The sequence below is a fragment of the Lepisosteus oculatus genome, chromosome 9, assembly GCF_040954835.1.
Source record: "Lepisosteus oculatus isolate fLepOcu1 chromosome 9, fLepOcu1.hap2, whole genome shotgun sequence".
NCBI classification, from domain to species: Eukaryota; Metazoa; Chordata; class Actinopteri; order Semionotiformes; family Lepisosteidae; genus Lepisosteus; species Lepisosteus oculatus.
The window spans coordinates 44,865,975-44,881,397 of record NC_090704.1 but is presented as its reverse complement, the minus strand read 5'-3'; the positions used below and the strand labels follow the sequence as shown (position 1 = coordinate 44,881,397).

At 45.0% G+C, this 15,423-nt stretch overlaps 1 protein-coding gene across 1 annotated transcript in view; it reads right to left on the bottom strand.

The window, feature by feature from the left end:
• Positions 1-10,212: 10,212 nt before the first annotated feature.
• Positions 10,213-15,423, bottom strand: part of LOC102697822 (alpha-1,6-mannosylglycoprotein 6-beta-N-acetylglucosaminyltransferase B) — an 88,171-nt gene continuing 82,960 nt past the window's right edge. The window contains exons 16-18 of the mRNA XM_006635200.3: positions 14,390-14,464; positions 12,441-12,712; positions 10,213-11,605 (exon numbers count right to left, since the gene is read on the bottom strand). Coding sequence (XP_006635263.1) covers positions 11,407-11,605; positions 12,441-12,712; positions 14,390-14,464 — 546 coding nt within the window. The 3' untranslated portion in view covers positions 10,213-11,406. The remainder of the gene's footprint in view (positions 11,606-12,440; positions 12,713-14,389; positions 14,465-15,423) is intronic.

Below are 15,423 nucleotides of genomic sequence, written 5' to 3'. Positions count from 1 at the left end.
GTCTCAAGGGAACAGATGGGGGTAACACTGCCTTGGTCACCCCAGGGATGAGTGTGAGAGGAGTTTTCTCCTCTCTGGGAGGAGCAGAGTGTGGTGCATGAGGGCAAAATGTCTGCTTCTTTGTTTTACAGGAAGCGGCACAGACACTCAGACCCTAACCATCAAATTTCGGGCCTAGTTCTGTTTTTCTCTTCCAAGCAGAGGGATTCTGGCTTTATAAGGAACAACGCTACGATATCAGTTCCTCACCAAAAACTGCTACTCAAGACAGAGGGTGCTGCTGAAGGGCTTCTTCTTGAAGTTTCTCCTTAGCAGTCCTATGATGGGTCAGTGGTGCATTAGGAACTGAATCAAAGTCTATACAATATCTCTCTCCGGCTGAAACTGCAAGGACAATGGTAAATCCTACTCTGGGTGGATTGACTGGAATCCTGAGCTACATATTGATTTCAGGGGATAAGCGTGGCTCAGACTTATTTAAGCATTTACAGAACAAATCACTTTCTGTCTTACCATTATGATATTGGACAGGCTGGGAATGATAATGGGAACGCTAGGCTCTGCACTGCTCATCAGCGTGAGGACCCTTCGGGCTAACTGCAAATGAAATAAAGCACAATGTAGGACTCGGAGAACAATCTCTAACATGGCAGTGTTCTTAAAGGTGCAGCACAGTTATTGAGTTTTGTGACATCAATAAAACCCCAGCACTGAGAATTGTATGACAGGTTAAAGTTGTTTTAGACATTTTTAGAGACATTTCATTCTTGTTTATAGTTCATTCAATAACAAGCTTCACAATCATGAATCTACTATCGTAGCTGATTCCATATTAATGACATTCAAAGTTTCCAGAAAACATATTGTAGCTCTTCGACCCAAGAAAGGTTTCAGCTCAGATCTTTCTATCAGTCCATCTAGCTATGACCTTCAGAGCAATGTTTGATTGGATTGATCACAGCAGCCCAGGAGAAAGACAAACTCAAACTCTTACTAGCCACCTGCCCACCCCAGTGCAAATACGAGAGATCAGACTTTCCTTCTAAACAATCAATACCCAGCGCCCCAGCCTCCAACGGCCCATCAGCTTACCTGACAGGGGCTTCAATCCTCCTCATCCTCACCATCAGATGAAGTATGAACTTTAATTCCACCCCATCAATTGGAAAAACATCTTAATGCATATTGTTGTCTGAGTAGTCCTTTGTATCTCCTGCATTCATTCTTATTTCAGAAAGAAATGAGAACATGATGATGTTCATCAGCCTTGGAAACTGCAAGCACATTTTGTCAGCTCTTTGCTGTACTGAATAATTTTCATTGCCATCCTCCCTTTCGGTGCAATTTTCTCCATTAGGGATCTGACCTACAGCAAATGCTGGACTGGGGGTTTTTGAGCATGCTTTCAGAGGTTATATGAACACTCTGCAACTAAAAAAACAGTCTTTCTTCTTCTTCAAAGCTAATTGTTGTGGAGCCAAATAAAAGCCAGGCTTTTATTTTCAAGCAGTGACTGCTGTGTCTTTAAAACAAGTGTTCCGCCTCAGAGATACCAAAGTGGTAGTAGTGTAGGTGTCTGATGGAACTGGAGTTCTACCAACAAAGCCACAGTAAATGATAAATTTAGACTGCCAAGGATTATTTTGTCTGTTCTTTCAGAAGTCCGCAGTTGGGTTTCATGCAGTTGTCTGGTACAGAATATTTCTTAGCCAGTAAACAGGGGGTATCTGGCTCAAGGATCATCACTGGCCTCTGTTCTGATGCTCTGGTTCATTCTCAGTTCATTTCTTTCTTTCTAAATCCAAAGCCATGACTGCACTGAGAGGCAAGCCCTTCATTGCAATGAATAGGGAACTAGACCAGCAGGATGTCACGATATTAGTCCCCCCTCCTTAAGGGTGCTCCAGCCCTTTCACTCAAGACTTTATTCGGTGCACCTGTTTCCCATTCCCAGCCCACCTTAAAAGCCAGGCGCTGACGCTCATCCGGGCTCTGCATCTGATTTCCATATCGTGCGAGTCCGGGACCTGGAAGCGCCTGGTCCCGTTAAGGTTTTAACCTCTGTTCCCGTTCCTGTTCCGATCCGGCCTTCGTGGTTTTGAATTCTTTGTTCTGATGGATTTCCTGGTTTTGGACTTACCCTTGTGTTTTGGATATTCCCTAAGGACTTCTCTTTTGGATTGTTCGCTCGGCCACACCTCCCCCGTGCACCAGCGCACCTTGGACACGCCCCCCTGTCTTCAGCCCTGTTTTCCTGCATGACGTTTACCCAGTGTTTCCCCACTCCGTCGGACTGTGTCGTCCGCATAGGGTCCGGAAAGAACCGTTCGTTACACAGGACTTGACTGGCTTGAAACCAACTGAGTGAGAAGCAAACCCCTGAAAAAAAAAAGAGTCTTTCCCAAGAAAAAAACCAGACTGCCAGTTATTTTTCGTATTCATTGCCCTGCCCTTTGGAAACAACAGTTTGACTCTGTGACTCTGGAATCAACACAGGAAGGTTGAAGAACAGTGCTCACCCTGATCATTAATCATTCCCCAGAGGGTTATCCTCCCAGCACCCACAGCAGGGTCGGGCCTGATGCAGCTCTGGCTGCTAACACTGCAAGCTCATGGGTGCCACTGTATGGTCCAGTCAAGACTGCCCCCAGCCCAGCAGGGTTAGTGAAATCCTCCAACGCTGCCCCGGGGAAGTCCCAGTCACAGCTGGAATGCGTCCCTGCCAGCGATGCGGGAATTCTAGGGCTCCACCAGCAATCTGGACAAGTGCATTATCCTCAACGACTCACTCCTTCAACTGGAAAATCCACAATAACCTTGGAACATGTCAAGAAGCACTTGTCAAAAGACACACCAAAACCAAAACAATCTGCTGAACCCACCTATTAAGAACATATTGAAGGTTATAAATGACGGGAGATCATTTGGCCCATTCGAGCCCAGTTGGTAGGTTGGGAATCATACTAGCATTTATTGAATGAAGCCAAATTAGCAGCTTCAACAACATTACTGGGAAGATTGTTCCAATTATTGGATGCTGCATGTATGGTTGAGAAACTATTGAACTAGCTTATACTTGCTTCATTATTTATTGAGTGACGGCTTGGCATTGTCCAACACCGAAAACATTTCTGTCTCAGTGAGTGAAATTGTCCGTTCTTATTAAACCAGTGTCATCAACAGCCACACGATGGATGGTGTACACAGCTGTACAGATTGCAGTGATGCCAAAATGACAGGAATAAGGAACTAGAAAAGAACAATGTTCATGTTAAATAAACCAAGACCACTTTAACAGTCACATTAAGCCTCGCTGCGTGCAAATTTAATCTAATTTAATGCTTTACAATTTCCATCTTGAGTTTTATCTGCTAGGAATATATGAGCCATTGTTTTATGATTGCCTTTGTTATAAAGCTTTCCTGATCTAATCTAATATGGGTTCTTAATCATTTCAGAACAATCTCTCTAATTCTTGCACCAAGTAGCAAAATGGGTAATAAAAACAATTATGGGAGCTGTTTTGGACAGGTTGGAGAGGGAGAAGACTGATGGGCCAAAAGAAAAGATGATACCTGTGCTCATTTTTTGGTCAGTCTGTTCTTTGATGTTTTCCTGGAGGGCTCAGGGGATGTCCTTTCTCTCTGTTCTCTGATCTGAAGCAGGCACAGTGCTGTCAGTGTCTACTACTAGGCTGTACATATGATTGTTCAAAGTCATTGATGTCCAGGTATGTAGTCAGGAAAAGTTGCCCCAATGCTGTGTTGTCTATTTGTGTTGTCCTATTCTTTTTATGCTCAGCTACTAAGATTTCCCTTCAGTGGTAAAATTCAATATCTACAACGGGCACAGTAAAGACGTTTACAGTAAGTCTTTCTACGACAGACCAACGGACCACGAGTGCCCCTGTCGGTCAACCAATCACGCACCGCGGTATTTTGCGTCATCGCGCGTCACGATGCACGACGCCGTAGCCAATTACCTCCGGTACGTCTCTGTACCGCGCACTTTGAATGGCTGCATCTGTAAGTACAATGAAAGGTACAGTATGTGTAAGCCAACTTAGCGATAGTGTTTTGTCTTGCCAATACACATAGTGTCCGAGCATATAACACTTAATCACAAAAAATCTAATTACAATTGCAATAAATTGTGATGCAGGGTTTTCTCTCAATATGCAAACAGCAGACATTTAAAACAGCGAAACGTTAAAGAAGGTAGCAAAACAGCATTTTTTTCAGTCTGCTGCTGTTATGGCGAACTTCTGTCACGACAGTGAAACAGAGTCAGGGGGTGCCTAGAGGATTTGGAGCAACAGGTATCTGCAGTCAGGCACGTGGTAGGGACTTTTTCTTCACTGGCATGCTAATTTAAACTTATGTTTGCAAAATTAAAGCCGGAGTATGACGGAAATCAGTTTTCTGCCTCCTTAATAAGTTTCCTTTAGACAAAGAGTGACAGGCTTTACAGTGCAGGAGTTCCTGAAGCTTGACTAAACCTAATGACTCCTTATTGATCGCTTACAATGTGTGTCTCAGCTTGTTAAACCTGGCCCAGACTCTGAATAATAACTTCCAGAAAATAGGCAACTTGTTCAAATAAGGGCAGCTTATTAATGCGCTGCTGCTCAAAGTCCCAGAGGATTTAACAAAAATGGCTACAACCTTGTTTTTAATAATCCATAGCTTCTGCTGTGCACCACTATAGTACCAGGGCATTAAAGTACAAGAATTAAATTCAGTCCTCTGCTGAGCCCTCACACAAATGGGAATGCTTTCCAGTGTGCTGCTCTGGCAGGTGTTCCAGACAATGTCATCGGGAACATTCATTAGTTCTGCATTATAGGTATGGTAATTCTTTTTTTTATTCTCACCTCTGTCAGACACCTTTCCTGTCCTCTGTGATTAAAAAAAAATCACAGGCCGGGAGCCTCAAAGTGCATTCCAAAATCTGCAATTCAGAAGCACGAAAAAAGTCAGTAGTGCGTCTATTACCTTCATAAATTCCCTTCATCTACTCCAAGTAATATGAAAGTGCCTTTGGCACAAAAAAAAAAAAGATGTAGTCACTAATAAAGACTCCAATGGCACCCTTGAGAACCTCATGTTAGACTTTCTGATGAGCTTAGTATCTTGCTGGTGTCTGAAAGACTATCAGCGATACGGTCCAGAAACTCTATCAAGACAGCCCTTCAGTGTTTTCGCTGACTCTGCATTTAGAGCATGAATTAACAGTTCAGTCTCTGGACCCACTATTCAGGGTGTGAAGCGATACTTCCCATAAATGGCCAAGGATTAAGCTGTATTGAGATTAAATGGATGCCCTTTGAGTTTTGTCACAGTGTCGAGTTTAAAATAAACCAGTGAAATGAAGCATTAAGTGTCAGAGAGATGGCTGAGGACAGGAATAAAGGAAACTGCCAAGCCAACACTTAGCAGAGAAGGTTACTCCTGGTCATGGGAGCAGGAGCAAATACCCATCCATGGGAGCAATTACCCATCAATTAACCATCTTTCTTTTCATCCAATGAAATTTACGAGGAACGTTCTCTTCCGTGCCGAGCTAGATTAAAGCACTTTCCTGGACATGAGTGTACAGGCTTCTGATTAAATCAAAGTTATTTTTTTATTCTCCAGGAGCAATGCTACTGTATACAGTATATATATTGTATGCAATACCACGCAGTTGTGCTCAAAACCTGCAAGCGATGAACTTCACTCCCTTTCAAAAACTATCACAGATATCAGTCCCCGTCGAAAGAAAATGCTCATTAAAACCACCATTGGAAAAAAATAATCTGCTGGAATCCTTCCCCTGGAAAGATATAACTTTGAAGCTGGAACTTCATTGTTCAAGACTGTATTGTTGCCATTTTGATTGATTCTGAATCTGCTCTTCCAGCAGAGCTGTGGGTCTCTGTCACCTGCTGTGCAAGTCAGCACAAGAGCCGGAACTGATGAAGGGGAGAGCCACCCAGGGCCCAGGGAGAGCAGCCTTGAAACCCTGCTGGACCTCCCAAGACTTGACACTTGATTTTGATAGGTGGCTACAGAAAATTGGTCAGTCAGTTAGTCAATCAACCAATCAATCACAAATCAAAGACATTTCAGCCTGTTCTTATTCAGTCAGTCAATCAACCAACCAACCAATCGATCAATGACACTTCAGCCTGTTTTTACAACTGCACTGGTGCAGCTCTGTTGTCCCAGCCAACTAAAGCACACATTTTTCGCGAGGCCAGACTTCAGCCTTCCTACTCCTGCTGCTCATCAAAGCCCTACAGATTTATGTTGTGCAGTTGCTCCAGGAGGTGTGTAAAACAACAGGCCAGTGGTGCTGGCAGTGCTCACATGCTGGACTGAATGACAGAAAGCACTGATTCAATGCTGAAATACTGACAGAATCAGTTTCTTCTTGCACTATGTACTGTAGTGTCTAAACTGGCCTGGATATACAGTACCCCACAAAGAGAGTAAAGAGAGCTACTGTATACACCAGCTGTATATCGAAATAAAGCCATCCCTTCCACTCACATACTGTACACCTTTAATCCCAGCACAACTGCTCAGAATGAGAATACACTCATGGCAGGTCCTACCTGGTGAAATGTGATTTGATATGATCTGATGAATGGAGAAGGCGAGACCCAGAGATAATAGGATGAGAGGTTTGGTGGCTCCACTGTAACTACACACCATCAAACAGCACTCTTCCCCATGAACGGACAGGGCGCAGCTCTGTGAAAAGAGCTGACATGGGGATTTCACAAATAGGATGTCACAGCCCATGCAGTCTTCAGCACAGTGAAAGCTTTCAAGTTTCCCCTGTGCCTCGGTTTCCATCGCTTTAAATTATTTTCATTATCCACCTGAAGAAAGAAAGGCTTCTACTTTCTTGACTTGTCTGTCCATTGAGATTATAGTGCAGTGTCCCCTGCATTTAGGTGACATCACTTCCATAATCTCTGGCTCTCAATCGCACAAAGGGGAAGACACTAACTGTGTCTTTATTTATTTTTTCGTAAAGTCATTAAAAAAAAAATTAAGATATTTCCAGGGTTTGCAAAATTATCTTTAGGGATCAATCTCTGCAGCACCGGTCTCGCAGAACTGTAATGTTAACTCTTTGTGTATTAATAAAGAAGGCACAGTAAAGAAAATAAATCAGTTTCTCAAGAAACCAAAAGAAGTGTCCTACTATTGAAATGATCATTGTGGCAAGCCTTCACACCCAGATACGGTCTCCTGGGACGCAGATTATGTGACAGACGGTCATGCAGAAATCTGGAGAATGATCATCCTGCCAAGGGCGATAAGTCAATAAGGGATGAGTAATTAGCCTCTTTTCTTTGTTCCCATCTCTCGCCACTACCTGCCTCCAAGACATTCATCACGGTGACTCCAGACAGCCGGAGAAAGGGCTGGTGTGAGGATTTACCCAAAACCAGATGGCACCACGCAGGCCTCCCGTGAGCCAATGAAAATGCACTTCTTCAGACCGATGACATCATACTGTAAGTGCTGCCAGCAGATGAACGAGCACATAATTAGAAATGGACATGGGGATTTTAGACCCTGATCGTATGGACAGGCAAGCAGGTCACCTGCCAATGTGTAACATTTGAACCGGAGGCCCCTGATGACAATAGCTACACTATTCTCTTACTATCGGGGAGAATGCCTATTGGAACATGCTCAGATTAAAGAAGAAAACAGAGCATTTAATTGTTCGCATTTTTCTTTGCTGGAGGCGGAGTGATTTGGCAGACAGCAACAGAAGAAGAAGAAATGTAAAAATGTAAATGTAAAAAAGTCACAGGTCAGTAGAGTTTTCTTCATTCAGCTGCAAAGCAAGCCGAGTTGGTGCGGGTCGGGGGAGGGGGTCATCATTTAGATGTTTTTAATAGTGAAAATGGGCCTAAAGACAGAAGGGAAAAGAAACTCCCTTCTGAAAAAAAGGCAAAATAAATAAATTGTTCCTCATTAATATAAGAAAGATTCTTGGGAAAGGCTGGTAAGAAAATGTCTTAAAACCATTTTGCTGAGCGATTGAGATGGGATTAGCTTTCTTCTGAGACTCTACTTAGGAGACCCCGCGACTGATGGATGAAAAAAAGTCAATAGCATGAATCGTATTTCAAACATCCCCCCGCTGGGAGTGTAGACTCACAGACAGGAGCAGTCAGGGGACCTGAGGAACATTATTAATTAAAACAACATCAAGAGCAACGAAAAGCCTACTGTACACACACAAAACAGGGGCTTGAGCAGGAGACTTGGTAAGCAGGATGCTGGAGCCCATGAATATATTAGGGGCAGGTGGAGGTCTCCCTTCAGTCACAGAATCTGACAACAACATGGGTTACCTAGTCACAGAGAGATTGACACAGAGTCCATTTGCTTCCATTTTACTCTGCTCTATGGCCACCTCTCAGAGCTCCAGCACAGAACACAGACTGTGACAGTCCATCTCCAGCACAGAACACAGACTGTGACAGTCCATCTCCAGCACAGAACACAGACTGTAGCAGACCATCATTACAAGAAGTTCTGGAAACATGAAATCCAAAACAGACAAGGTAACGGAAAATATTTCAAGTGCCACTGAGATAAGGTTTCATCAGCAGGACAGAAACAGAGTAATGGCTTCATCTAAACTAATCTCGAACTCCAAAGACGTGTGTGTGTGTGTGTGTCTGTGTGTGTCTGTGTGTGTGCGTGCGTGCGTGCCCTAAGCTAAACTAGTATCCCATTCAGGGTGTATCCTGTCAGATAGGCTTAAGGTCATGGTGACCCTGAATTGGATAAAGCAATTATTGAAAATAATGCGATGATGTGAGAAAAGGCCTAACACAAATGACTGTATTTCAAGCTGAGCCTCGAAAGTCTGATTGAGTCTGATTCACTTGTGCAGCGGTTTGGTTCTTGCCATGAGCTGCAATGAAAAGGCCTGGGGTGTTAGAACTGAAAGGCCTAGCCCCTCAGGAAACAGATACAGAAACACAGCGCCCAGACTGCATTCTCACGGAAACAGAAAAAAAGAGAAAAGAAGGACATAAATAATGTGGCAGCGCACATTGATTGAGCTAAGCGAAACAGGCTTGGAAGAATTAAGGTTAGGGACATTTTTGGACACATAAAAAAAACCCACAAACAAAGCTGTGGTTTGCAATCGCAGAGAACAGCTACGGACTATCAGCTCCAGAAGACGCATCCTTTGGAGACCACCCTTCGGGCTAGGAAGATCGCCTTTTCTCCCAATGACTGGAATCGCTGACAGAAAGACCACTGAGGCCCGCTGACAGAATCAGGTTGCATCAGGGACGTCAGTGATCAAAGCCACGCGAGCCAGAGACGTTCCCTAGAGTTGCAGTATTTCAGGCAGCTGTCTGTTCTCTTCACCTTTAGCCCCTGACTTGCTGGGCCATCTTTGCTAGAGCGGATACAGGCCGTACAAGACGAGCAATGCTTCTTTTTCACAAATCTGTAACTCTGCTGCCCTGAAGCTGGTTTCACATGCTAATCCTGCGGTAAATCTACAATCAATCTACTTTAATTAAAACTGGCCCTTATTTTCATCATGCAACCTTTAGCATAACCACGCCTCCCTCTTCGAACATGGGTTTTGCACGCCGCCAGCCGACAGACTGTGAATAAGCGTTACATCTGCTCGTGCTAGATAAGGCAGCAGGACTTAGAACTCTGGGACATCTGTGCCAGCTCTGGGGTTTTTTTATCACAATTGTTTTTGCCCTTGTCAAGCACTTTAATTAATAAAGCAAAATGTGTGAAAACTACTTTAGGATTGTGGCACATATAAAAGAGCAACTTATGTAAATGTGCCATTTTCACAAACAAAGTGTTATCATAATCTTATTAATTAACTTCAGCTACTTATTTTTTTCAGATAGTTAATAACACTCCTTCCCCATAACTGCTCAGTATCTAAGGTGCATCCTCGGTCTTTCTGCCCTTTGCTGTCCAGGTGTTCGTTTTCCAAACAAATGATAGTCGCTGCTAATCTTCCATTTCATTAATTCTGGGGATGAGCACAGGTCTCAAATCAAGGATCAGGGACAGAGAAGGCCAGGGAAGGACAGAGTGACTTTAGCGATTTTAACGACAAGCACACAATCCATTCTGCTTTTGTGAGGAAAAAAAGAATACATTAAACACATACAAAAAAAAACTTTATACTTTATTGCACTGACTGGAAGCACAAAAAAAGTAAATAAAAGACTCTCTTTAGATTTTCATTTTTTTTTCTTTACAAACCCAGGCCCTTTAAAAATCTTCAGTTCCACTCTGAGCCATTTGCAATGTCTCCTTTTTCAAAAATAACCTTTGTTCTCTCTCAAGTCTGGTACTGGGATATCTCACTCCCTTCACATTACGAATACCAGTTGTCCCCAGGTAAACAGTCTTTCACAGAGCCCACAAGAGGAGAGAATGGGGTGGACCAACTGTCAGTTAACTTTGTATGCTTTGGGTTAGATGATCCAGGCAGGATTCCTGAACAGTCCTAAATTCTTGACCACAAACCACAGCCCATTTTGCTTCTGGGGCAGAGATATTTTTGACTGAAGCAGTGGCGATTCATCGTGAAGACTCTTGTCGTGACTCTGTAACCAGACTGTTCCTCCAGCCAAGCCTCTGGACAGTCATGTCAAGTGGGATTCTGTAGACAGCTGACAGAAAAAGCCTAATCTGAAAATAAGCACAGGTCGTGGGAGAAAATGATCACTTGAGGTTAAAAATGAATGCAACTTTCCTAACTGAAATGCTCAGAAAAAAAAGTACAGATGGAAAAAAAAGGCCACCGAGTCTGAAATCATCATCAGATTGTTTGATCCCAGTCCATCTGAATCCGAAGCTTCGACACGACATCTTAGTGCGTCTCCCAGTCTCCAGGAAGGGCTCCTTTCCAGACAGCTCTGCCTCTGAAAATGCTCTTTCCTGAGTGAAGAACAGGCTGGGCTTTCCTTTCTCCAAACAATTAGAGGGATTTGAAACCCCGGGTCCAACGTTTTGGGAAAAGCTGCCTTTTAATCCAAGGTGAAAAGGTACAGTTTCCTCCGAAGTGTCTGCAGGTGACGCAGCTTTAAGGTCCTGGATGAGTCTGGCAGCTCCACCAAACTCCGTCCAGAGAGATATCCCATTTTTTTGTCAGAGAGATCCAAACAGTGTTTACAGAAGGGTCAGCGTGGTGCAGGACTATCAGAATCTCCCTTAGTCTGAACTGAAATGGTGCCGGGTACCCAGTCGCACTGCTGCGCCCTTTTAGAAATAAAAACGAAACTGCGCCAGCTCCACCGAATAGCGCAGGGCCACCCACCCTGTGTCCCTCCAGGCGGGGACGGGACGTCTCAGCTGTGCTGGGGGAGGGGCGGGGGGGTGAAGGAGGGCATCACAAGCAGTCCCTGCAGAGCGCCACCTGTCCCTTGCGGGAGTCCCTGCAGGGGCAGAGGCGGCGGTATTTGCTGTTGAGCCCCGCGCAGCTGAACAGCAGCGGCTCCTTCTGCAGGCCGCATTCCCGGCGGCTCACGGAGAATGCCGGGAAGATGTGGTTCATCTCCGACTCGACTCCCTCGCACTGCACCTCCAGCCTGGGAGGGAAAGAAAGAGGGGAGAGCGGCCGTTATCTCTCAGAGCTGTCGCAGTGCACAACACAGGAAAGGCTATTCTAATAATAATGTAATAATGTTCCTTTATTAGCCCTATACAATTTCTTGCATTAGGAATTCATCTTTTTGCATACCCCAGCTTTTCTCCATAGAGACACAGGCACAGACAGGGAGAGAAGCTGGGGGTCAGAGCGCAGGGTCAGCCATTGTACGGCGCCCCTGGAGCAGTTGGGATTAAGGGCCTTGCTCAGGGGCCCAACGGAGTAGGATTCCTCTGCCGGCCGCAGGATTTGAACCAGCAACCTTCCAGCCACAGGCGCAGATCCTGAGCCACAGAGCCACCGCTCCGCCCATATAACTAGAAGTGGGTACGTTCTAGTGCACGTTCATGCATATTCTTATTCTCTTCTCAGTAATGGGCCCCATAAAACACGTCATGAGTCGCCTTCCAATCTTCTCTGTTGACTGTACATACAATACAACTTGAGAGTAAGATCTTAACTCCTTTGCTGTGCAGGTTCCCTGAGACCACAGTACCCACTTCTAGTCATTCCAACCTTAGGTAAGCACTCTCACTTAATGGAACCGATATTTGATATGCGGCTTGACTTCGAGCGTTTAATTTTTTCAAGGTCTTTTAAACCTCACTTGGTTTTGACCCTCGCTTCGCTCAAAAGCTGAGCGACTGTACTGCTTTTTCAGGCGTGGAAAGAGAGATTAAACCTGTCCGATCAAATAATTAGGCCAATGAAGTCATGGAGAGCCCAGGCGCCGGGGTGACAGCTGACAGCCTGCGGCGGGAGGGGCAATCTCTCACCGGCTCAGCGCTTCCTTGTTGTTGATGAACCTGAAGAAGGCTGGCTCGCAGATCAGGCCCCGGCGCTGACACTTGTCCGTGCAGGACTGCCCCTCCTCCGACACGAGCAACCGCAGGGCGCTCAGGGGCGGCCAGGAGGGCGGCGCTGTAACGTTGGGGTCCCAGGCCAGCCCTGCCGCGTCGGGCAGGAGGAGGAAGGGACTGCGTCTGACCCCCGGCAAGGACTTAGAGAAATTTGTTGGAGTAAATGGAACCGTGGGAGCACAGAAATCCTAGGTGAAACAAGTACACAGAAACATGACATTTTCAGGTACTGTATATAATACCACAATAATAATTCTAACATAATAGCTCATGAAAATACAAGAGGGTAAAACTGTACTTACCTAATACCCTATATACCCTCATGTGTTTTTAAACACAGATTCTAAGACGTTTGTATAACACAACAAACAAAAAATATTTTTCCTGTATGATGTTGTTTTCTCAATCCCGGCGCACTATCAAACCAGGATTTTTTGGGGTGTTTATACAAAGTGCCGTAGAGGGTTAAGTACACATAAAAAACACACGGGAAGATTGGTGATTAAACTGAGCCCCAAAGGGGCCTTTAATACTGTAGCATAATAACATATTCTGACATCTCCGCTGCGGCCCGCAGCCCTGTTTATTAAACAGTCTTAAGCGGAAATCGTTTTTTTCCGCCACACTCCGATAACGTGCCTTCAAATCACATCTACCAGGCCATTCACGGGCGAGGCGGGGAGGTGAGATAAGACTCCATTTATAAACTGAACTCTGGTAATCTTTTAAGCAGCGCGAGAGAAATGGAGATCGGAGCAATCTTAAGCAACTGCTCCCAGGCCAGGGCTTTGACATTAGGAGGCTATGCACGTCTGTCACGCAGACCGCTTTTGGCTCTCTGTGCAATACGAGTTTCTCTACCAGAAGGACCGCCAATCACAACAGGATATTAAAAGCATCAGTGAGTCCTGGGGGGATTTCGGGCTGTGAGCGTTTTTTTTTTCATATAAATGTCCGCCAATATATTTTTTCTTCCTTAATCCTACCTTCTCCCATATTTTGGAACCACCTACTACATGGTCTGAGTCTAGCCATCTAATTGCTGGAACCCAAGTATTCACAAAGTAGACATGAAGGTGAACATAAGGTGCGCACCTGCGCAGAGGTATGCAGGACCCATCAGGATCCAACTACACACACTCTCGTAGCAGACCCCTGGAAAATGACCTGGTTTGACAACAGCCTCCAGTGAAATACCAGGGCTCTGAATGGGAACCAGAGCTGCTCTATAGCAGCAATCAGGAAGCAAAGCCGCAGCCCATAAGGGGCTTTTAGGAGGCATAAGGGGCTTTTAGGGGCAGAGCGGTGGCTCAGGATCTGCACCTGTGGCTGGAGGGTTGCCGGTTCAAATCCCATGGCTGGCAGAGGAATCTCACTCCACTGGGCCCCTGAACAAGGCCCTTAACCCCAGCTGCTCCAGGGCCGCTGTTTTAATGGCTGACCCTGTGCTCTGACCCCAAGCTTCTCTCTCCCCGTCTGTATGCCTGTGTGTCTCATGGAGAGCAAGCTGGGGTATCTGAAAAAAAGACTAATTCCTAATGCAAGAAATTGTATAGGGCTAATAAAGTGATCTTATCTTATAAGCCTACACATGTGTGTGAGCATGCATTCCGAGTATGAGCAAATATGTCCCTGCAAAGATCGCTAACGGATAACTCATCACTAACAGAAAATAGGGGGATCCCCCCATGATGTGAAGAATGTTTTTGTAATCCAAATGGCATATTCCTTTCAATGTAAAAGTGCCAAAGATGTTTTGCGCTGCACTTTCACAGCATGTGGGAGCTCATCTGTGTAGAGCCTGGAACAGTGAAAGCAATGGAGTGAACGTCCACACAGCTCTCCTCCGACACTGGCTTCCCCACCTGGTGCTGGATGTAGGCGTGCACGCGCTCCAGCATGCCCTCACAGGTGTACTCGTAGGGCAGGTAGGGCTTCACCTGGGGGAAGAACCGCACAGCGCTGAGTGAGGAGGACCGCCGAGCCAGGAAGCGCAGAAGAGGACCAGCAGGCTGCTTTGCATTTTTTTGCAGCTGAACCGAAACTGCAAACTGTATAAATTTGCTTTTAAAAATGGGACTTTACAAGCAGCTCATGGTTCTCCTGTCTGGCTTTTCCCAGCTACATTTCAGGCCTTAACTCACAACCAAACCATTCAATTTCACACCGAGTCACAAAGCACAAACCAAGCAAATGAAAAAAATTAAAAATGGCTGCATGGGTCAGGGGTTCCCAGGTCCTGTGGGCTCCTGGGGACCCCCACATCTGCTGGTTTTTATCCCAGCTGAGCACTTCATTAAATAATTGAACCCTTAGGTTGAGTTCGAACTCTTTAAATGGACATGTAGGAGCTGCATTTTAACTATGATATGTTTTTTAAGTAATTTGAGATCTCCAAGCTTTCAGTGAAATATCAGAAATTTGGAAAAGGTTCCAAACAAGAGATTTGTTGGTCCAGCCAAGAGCTCAGCTGCAGGTGTGTGGTACCCCAGGACTTGTCCATCTAACTAACCCAGTTTCCAATAATATTGATGAAACAAAATGGTTCAGCATAACCCTTATCAATAAAGAATGACTCGGCTCTCAAGTGGGTTCTGGAGAGAGTTAGGGGTGACATCATTCTTTACTGAAAGCATGTATAAACAACAGCTATTTCATTCATACTTAGTTCTGGATGTTCTGTTCCTCTTTATTGTTATGCACTGATTGCAGTTCCGCCGCCTTAATCACAACACGGCAAATTTGTTAATTGAAAAATATGGTTGGTTTAATCTTTTGCTGCTTTGCAGACAATTAAATCTGCAACTAAGTGCATTGTATACTGTGGGTCTGAAAGTGCTGAAAATGATTTCCAGAAACATCTGCATTCTCAGCATGACAATATGTGGTCTCCTTCCCA